At 34.4% G+C, this 8,510-nt stretch overlaps 1 protein-coding gene across 1 annotated transcript; it reads right to left on the reverse strand.

The window, feature by feature from the left end:
• Positions 1 to 4,416: 4,416 nt before the first annotated feature.
• Positions 4,417 to 7,809, reverse strand: LOC120630062 (leucine-rich repeat neuronal protein 2-like). The gene is made up of 2 exons (XM_039899198.1): positions 5,952 to 7,809; positions 4,417 to 4,814 (listed from the first exon to the last, which is right to left on the reverse strand). The coding sequence occupies exons 1-2, from the start codon at positions 7,061 to 7,063 to the stop codon at positions 4,550 to 4,552; spliced, it is 1,377 nt and encodes a 458-aa protein (XP_039755132.1). The 5' UTR covers positions 7,064 to 7,809; the 3' UTR covers positions 4,417 to 4,549.
• Between the last annotated feature and the right edge of the window lie 701 nt (positions 7,810 to 8,510).

The raw sequence follows: 8,510 nt of genomic DNA on the forward strand, positions 1-8,510 counted from the left end.
CGTTAAGCAGCAAGGCCTATATTCCAGTGGTTTTTGTTATTATTTTTAAACCGACCTAGATTACTCATTTCTGCGCCGACATATATTGTTCATGTAACTCATTAACAGTAGTATTACTGTATCTATTAATTTTTAATTATTATTAAAAATGTGTCATGCTTGCGTAAAACAATATCCCTTATGAAGATCTTGGATCAAATATGTTTGTATTTTCATTGTAATTAAAGTTAGTTGAAGTGAACACCAATTACTATAAGATGAAAATAAAACATATCGTATTTTAATAATTTTACAATCTATAAATCACAGTGAAATAAACATAATACTCAGTTAATGTACCTAAATTGTTACAAAATTAGAAAATTGCAGTTATAATTAAGAAGGATAGGTCTGTATATATAATAGATGCGTGAAAAAGGTTGTGCTTATAACATAAAATATTTATATTGCATAAAGCACGTAATGTATTCGTAGCTAAATTGACCAAAGATTGCTTCAATCTTATGTTTTTTGTAACATATCGTGTCAAAAATACATTGTGGAAACTGTAAGGGATTCATCGTTTTTTTTTAAGCAGAGCGGTAGATCGAAATTTAAATAAACAATATAACATGAAGTGGTTTACACAGAAAGTAATAGATGGCGCTGAACTAAAATGAGTTGCTGCAATGGTGTGTTTAAGCTTGTGCATATATAGGAAAAATCTGTAAAGGAATGCCAACAGCACGTGCATTCCATATAGGCAGAAAAGCATTGCCTACCCTTTCATGTGGAAATAAATTCTTGGTTAACAAACTTCGAATAAACATACAAAATTTTGTCGTTTACGCAAAACAATAGTTGACGCTAAGCGAATTTTAATTACGCCATGCAAGAGTTAAAGCTATTTAATAAATTTCGATGCAGAGCAAATCAATGCCTGCATAGGTGCATTCCACAGATACATAAAGCCACTGCCTAACCTATAATTTTATAAATTATACTCCGCTCTGCAGTATAGACTGAATACATATTGTGTCAAGTTGCTCAAACCGAAGCCTTTGTAAAACGCTTGTGCCTGCTGTAGTTTATAAAAATGAGAACCTGAAGTGTAAACTTTTGCGTGAAAATTACTTCGGTGCAAATTTCTAGATTAATCATTAATTATATTTATTGAAAGGGATATTAAGATTTCAGTCCCACGATGCAGCTTCAATGTTGGTTGGCGTGGTTAAAACGTTATTGTCACATATAAGTGATAATAATAGGAATCGACGGCTTTGTGTGCATGTATGCTGGTATTAATGAACCGAACCGGAAATCAAACCCAGTTGCTTGTGTGCCAAAGTCTTACACGGTCACCACTAAATCAACTGGGAAGTTATTTGTGTCAAACGATACTACATTTATTTATTTATTTATTTATAATGGACAACCAACAGTAGATACATTAAAACTTGCTTTTTTTTTGGAATGAGTCACATAATAAACGTTCAACTATTTACAGGTTATCACAGCATGCATTAAAACGTAAAAAGTAATTCTTATAAATTATTTACAATTAATTATTAGTCAGTTAAGATAAACCTTTAAAAGTATAAATATTTAAAGCTAAATTACAATAAAATATTTAACTTAATCAATTATTAGGAGACAAAACAAAACAAAAATGAATTAAATCGTCATTAAATTGACAGATTGATATTAGAGCTATTTTATAGTGCCTTTGTCACAATTCTGTTGTTTAAAATACTAATTTGACAAATCTTCCAGTAGTGCTGTAATTTTCACGACTGCACTTTTATAGGATGAGTCAATGAAGTTTAGAGGGTTTTGTTCTTCAACAGCTATAATTAATTATGGAAAATAATAGTTTTTAGACTTTCTATGGAGATTTGGTTACAGTTATATTGGCACTATTGTCAATATTATGTATAAAAAAAGTCCATAGCGTTTTTAGAAGCTTCGCTGTATTCTGTAGTTTCTCTGACAGATTGTCAAACGGTCCTTTAAATACAAACATAGCGATGCGTAAACATTGTAATTAAAAAAAAAAAATGTTTGATTTCCAACTTTAGGGTTAGTAACTGTCAAATGTTACATAATAGGAAGGGTTGATTCTACTTACTCCAGCATGGCTGGCATGGTCACGAGACAATTGTATCCCCGGACAAAAGGAAATAATACAGTAAAATTAATGACATTTTTATTATATTCAGCCGACATATTTTAATTATTTTGATGTTTTTTTAGTTATTATATAAATGAATTTGTTTAAATTAAGTTTGTATGTCATGGATTATGACTAAACATATATACCTACAATGTTTTATGCAAATAAAAAGGTTTATTATTATTAACTTAAGCACAACTGGAAATAATATTCAAATAATATATGTGTAATGATAAACGGGGGTAAACTCCTATTCCATGTTCCCGTGTTTTAGCAGATGGACACGTTAATTATATGCCTTGTCTGGGGATATAATCGGGGGATATAATTTTTGTCTCCTGTCTGTGCTAGCCGTGCTTTGAAGGTAAGGTAAGTTATGTTTATACAAAAATTTACACTTCAGGTGCGTTAGATTTCGAGTTTTCATACTTTAATTAGGCTAAACGAAATATTAGGTATAAAGTGAATGGAACAGAGTTAGTATCTCAGGTTTGCAGACATTCGAAAAGAATGTAACATTTATAGCAAATGTACTAATTTATTATTTTTAATAGAAAATACAATTGGACTGAATCTCGCATCTGTAATCTGAATATTTAAGAAGCACAAATATTGCTTGTTATACAATTTGAAGCACAAATATACTAAGATGTAATCGTTGTAAGCAGTTTGTACACTTTTGTATTTTATAAATATATGAAGTGAATTTTATCTTATTTGTTTTATTCACACCTTTCCAGCGTTTTCATAGAAGAAGGCGATGCTCCATGATTTTTTTTTATAATAGTTATTATTGACGAACTAAGCCGATGGCCTGGGTAAGTAGAAAATCATCACATATGACTGAGATATACACTTTGCAGGACATGCATGGCTCACGGCTTGTAACTACATCGGCAACCATGCCCTTCAAACCATTGAAATAATGCCGCTTAGCGGCAGAAATAAGCATAGCGGTACTTCCCCTGACAATCTTTTTGATTATTTTGAGAAATAATGATCTTAAAACATATAAGCCGTGCCGCGAAGATGTGGAACGCCCTCCAGGCAACTGTGTTTCCTGCCACGTATAATTTGAGTACCTTCAAGGCTAGAGTGAATAGGCTTTTTCTAGGCAAGCGTACTCCAACCTAGACCTCATCATTGCTTTCTAACGGGCATGATTGTCGTCAAGCGCTGCCTATCGTTAATAAAAAAAATAAAAAAAAATAAGATTTTCCATAAAAAGCTTTACTACTAATGATTATACTATTGGTTACGGCCGACTTGCACAGTGGGCACCATGCTTTCTGAGTCCAAGGCTGTGCGTTTGATTCCTTTAACGCGAAAATGTTTGTCTGATGACAAAATTTTTTTTTTTTTTATATATACTACGACAATACACACATCGCCATCTAGCCCCAAAGTAATTCATCAGTCATCTTAGTACCAATAACACACGCTACGCTTACTTTGGGGCTAGATGGCGGTGTGTGTATTGTAGTATAATTATTTATTATTTATTTAATTAATGACTGTTATATGACAATTAATATTCATTTTTAGGCCGTGGCGATGCGTTGCGATTTCGATGCGATGCCACGGCCTGTGTCGCCACGCCAAAAATCAGGCGTACCCTCCGTCTATAGATGTTTCACATCAAAATGAATTAAAAAGTAAGTAGGTATGTATTTCCTCCTAAGAAATCCATATACATATATTTCCTCCTTTAGGACTTCAACTTAATTTTCGGGGGGAGGGGGGCCTTTGAATACCAGCGTGCACCTCTTGCTTTTATAATTTGTGTGTTATTAAAGCAATTGAAACGAAAACATCGAAAACATAATGTTCTCTAAGGTGTGTGGAGTCCACCAATCCGCACTGGGCCAGCGTGGTGGACTGCGGCCTTAACCTCTTCCCACGGTGGAAGGTGACCCGTGCCCCGTAGTTCAAAAAAAAAAAACAAAATTCTCTTATTTCAAGTAGGCCTACTTTATAAGCACTTTTGAAACGTCAAGTATTTATGTTTGTAGTGACTCTACCACTGGTTCGGAAAGCAGATTCTACCGAGAAGAGCCGGCAAGAAACTCAGTAGTTGCTCTTACATTTACAATCATTTATTTCTTGCGGGAGATGAGAGCGAGGCTCGCTGCTTCCAATCTACCTTGTCATTAATGAATTCATCAAATGTATAGGAACCTCGCTGTATTAGATGTGTTTTTACACATTTTTTTAAAATTTATGTATTGGTAGGTCAAGAATTACCTTAGGAATTATGTTGTAAAAGCGTAGTGGGCCAGTAATGGGTTATGTTGATGGTGATACTAAAATTGATTCCGGTCATTTCAAGATCTTAAGAGGAGAAGTTAAAAAGAAAATAACAACTTTGTGGAATTTAGTGTATTCTACAAAATGATTTCAAAGTGGACTACGCAGGGTGCTGACGTGCATTGGCAACACAGAGTACCCTGCCCCGGAGTACATGTTCGCAAGGTCACACCTCGTCTGCGATCGTGGCATGAACATATACACCCAAACCGCCAGAGAACTCAGCAGGAGACAGAATGAGACTATAGAAATCGTCACGACAATATGGCGACTACGGTCTTTCGTCGCACAGTTGAAGTACTTTTCGTCCAGTTCGAATATTCGACTGTTGTATAGAGGTTTTGGTGTGTAACATCTGGAAATAAAAAGATTACAATTTATAGAAAGGTACTTATACTTTAGTGGTTAATATTTGGGAAAAGAGAAGATTAAAAACTAAAATCTAACAATAGCTAAAACCACAGAAGTACAGAACCCTCATTCAGACATTCTTGCATGGTGCCAAAAACTGAAAACGTGCGCGCTCATCTGACTTTACAAGCGCGGCATGCTACTCGCTCTCAAACTTTTTCCATTTTCCCCATTTTATGAACGAATCTTGCTCTTTTATTGTATACCAAACAAAAAAGGAGTCACAGAGATATATAGAGCAAAATAGCACAATTTGGAGGCCTTATCGCTACATAGCGAATTATGAAAAATGTTTATTATTTATGGATAATGTTTAGAACATGAATGGTTAAATAATTACTGTCAACTGCTATGAATTGAAGTGATTAACCGCCTGTTCGAAAATACTACTAAAGTGGTTTTTAGTTTTCCTAATCCTGAGGTTGCCTGGCAGAGATCGCTTAGCGTTAAGGCCACCTTTTATACTACGTACTTGAAGTGTCTGTTCATTTTGAATGAATGAATGAATATACTTTTATTGCACAACACAAAAAGTACATAAAAAAAGAAAAGTATCACAAAACTTCGTATACAATTTGGCGGCCTTATCGCTTCATAGCGATTCCTTCCAGGCAACCAATTGGGAAGAAAACAAATACAGAAAATAAGTAGTTTGTTTCTCTGAACTTGATGTGGTGTACAATTAAAGAGTATGAGTGGTAGCCCAGTGGGCAAGACTTCAACTTCCCTTTCTGAGGGGCCAGTTTGGATTCCAGCACGCACCTCTAACTTACAGTTACAAACACTTGCTTCAACAGTGAAGGAAAACATCGTGAAGAAACCTGCATGAGAGTTCACCATAATGTTATCAAAGGTGTGTGAAGTCCACCAATCTTCACTGGGCCAGCGTTGTGGACGACGGCCTAAACCCCCCGTCATTCTAGGAGACCCGTACCCTGTAGTGGGCCAGTAATGGATATGACGATGATGACGATGGCACACTTTAAACAGGCTAACACTTAGCAGATTTCCTAAAACATCCGAATTTTCTAAGCTTTATATTATATAGTTTACCCTATCTAAAAAGACAGTGAATACGTACCTCAAGTGATCATAATCTTCCGGATGTATTTGCAATTTCTTTATCCACTTCAGATTGCAGTTGCAATTCCAGAAGTTACCTTGTAAATCCAAACGTATTAATTGTCCAAAAGGAACCTCCAATTCCTGGTCTAAAGAAGTGAGTCTAGAGCCCTTAAAAGATAGAGTTTCTAGTGGAAAATAATCTGCATCATCCAGTACCTCCTTCCCGAATGCTTCTGCACTGAAGTTCACGAGATTTTTGTTTCTCTCCAACTCTAAACTAGTGAGCGAGTGCAAAGACGCAAATGTGTAGCCAGAAATTTCTTTTATTTGCAAATTATTTAGCTTCAACTCTTTCAAGCCCACTAAGTCTATAAAATCTTCTTCCGATATCTCATTTATGGGATTATCTGATATATCCAAATATTCAAGTGTGAACGGAAATTCGAAAGTATCGGTTAGTTTATTATTAGAAATAGTCAGTCTTTTTAAGTTGTATGCGTCAACAAAGAAATTGTCATAAACATTTTCCAGGTTAATACCGCTCATAGATAACGCTTGGATTTTATGAGTCAATCCGTAACCGCTTCGATCAAATAGATTATTGTCTTCGAGGCTCGGTCCCAAATTGTTGTTGTCCAAAACTATTTCTTGTAACTCTCCCAAGTGATGGAAAGATATTTTTTCGAAAGTAGCGAATTTATTGTTCGCCAAGTTTAAATATTCCAAGTTATTTATATGATCAAAGGTTCCTGCATGGATAACTTCGAGTTTATTGTCACTTAAATCGAGCCTTTTAAGATTTGCCAAACGTAAAGCATTAAGAGCGATTTCATTAATTTGATTGCTGTTTAACAATAGCTCTGCTAAAGTTTCCGATTTAAGTATAAGCGAGAACTGAATTTTGGTTAAGTTATTTCTTGATAAATTCAGCGTATATGCTGTTTCGGGTAAACTAAAGTTTCTCCTCAACAAATTAGGATCGTAAGAACAGTCGATTATTTCACCAAATACTTCACGATCACTTTTGTTATTGTGATGGCAAACACAAAAATCACTGTCACATACCAAAGAACTTTCGGCTTTAAAACTATATGCCACAATGGCGAGAACTGTGTACAGTAATCGCATTTTGTTTTAGTCGTGATCCGTCAAGTCCCGCGAACATTATGCCCATACAACACTGTTGCTTTTGTTATCAGCGGTAACGTCAGATAGTATTTATCAGTGATACAGACACCTATTCGATTATTGTCCATTTCATTCTTATTTACTTTACCAAAGTAGGTAAAACTTATCGTTCATTGTTATAATTACGAAAACTTTATCTTAATTACAATTTACCGTAGTCTGGTAATAACATTTTTTTTTCAAGATTTTATTAAGTTCAATTTTAAGTCAATTATCTTGTTTTGTGTACTTCATACCTCTGTCATATAGAGCTGGGACCCGCCACGCTGCTCCAATATACGTGCTCGAGTAACGCACCCCGCATATTAGGTAAAAATAATAATGAGGTGCTAGTTACCGGAGCCGTGATTCTCTATTAAATTCTTATCAGAATATACTCTATGTAAAAACACTATTTGTGACTTAAATCGCATGAAGCGATGTCAAAATAAACCTTTTTCTCTCAGATGAAACGCATTGTGTATTCACTTTTGCTTTTATACGTACTCAAATTGAATATGGCAGCAAACAATATTTAATGGTTGACAGTCATTTTATTAAATGAACGCTAAAAACTAATACCAAAGAATTATAAACGTCAATTATTTTGTTACGTGAACGCTCACAAAAATATCACTTTCGTATTTAACTTATTGTAATTTCACTTCCATAAATTCTACAGCGCCTTATATTAAAACGTCCATAAGTACTAGGGCTTCATACGTAATACAACATAATTCACAATTATACAATGTCAAGTTAACTAAGCCACGGTGACCTTGTAAAATGACATCATCTCGAACACCTTTAGAGAATTACGTTTATCCTGACTCACGCGCAGTCTTAACTTACTTTACTCGCGTTAGTATAGATTTGGCATTATGCATTCTAGTATCTATTGGAAATTGAAATACAATATAAATAAAACTTTGTAGACGGCATTTCAATTTTTGGAGTGAAAATTTAGGCATATTTATCTACATACAATTTTTATTGTTTCCAAAATAAATAATTTTGTCTTACTGTTAGCCAAGCTGAAGGACGGTTGATAAAATGGTGCAAGTTGCGCTGAGTTGCTTAATGAACGCACACGCACTAAGCGTGTGCGTTCATTAAGTGCGTTCTGTCCAACAGTTATTTTATATTTCCAATTTAAAAAAAATCGATGTTGGTATACGAAATTGCACCCATTATAAGGGGATTTTGGAACAAGTTTTTGGAACCCTGTTGTCTCCAAAACTCTTAACATTTAAATTTGTCTAATTGAAAAAAAAAGAACTTTCATTTCATGCTTTAATGAATAAAAACATATCGCGTTTTTTATGTTTGACGTACGACTTTAGTTTTACGAAAAATCTTTTCTTGATTCAAGTTCAGTGTTACTGTCATGGAACTGTAATTTTTTTTA

Source organism: Pararge aegeria, chromosome 15, assembly GCF_905163445.1.
Source record: "Pararge aegeria chromosome 15, ilParAegt1.1, whole genome shotgun sequence".
Lineage (NCBI taxonomy): Eukaryota > Metazoa > Arthropoda > Insecta > Lepidoptera > Nymphalidae > Pararge > Pararge aegeria.

Coding starts and splice junctions, on each gene's coding strand:
- LOC120630062 (XM_039899198.1), bottom strand. CDS start 7,063: ATGCGATTACTGTACACAGTTCTCGCCATTGTGGCATATAGTTTTAAA. Junction 4,815..5,951: donor GAAGATTATGATCACTTGAG/GTACGTATTCAC, acceptor TTTTATTTCCAG/ATGTTACACACCAAAACCTC.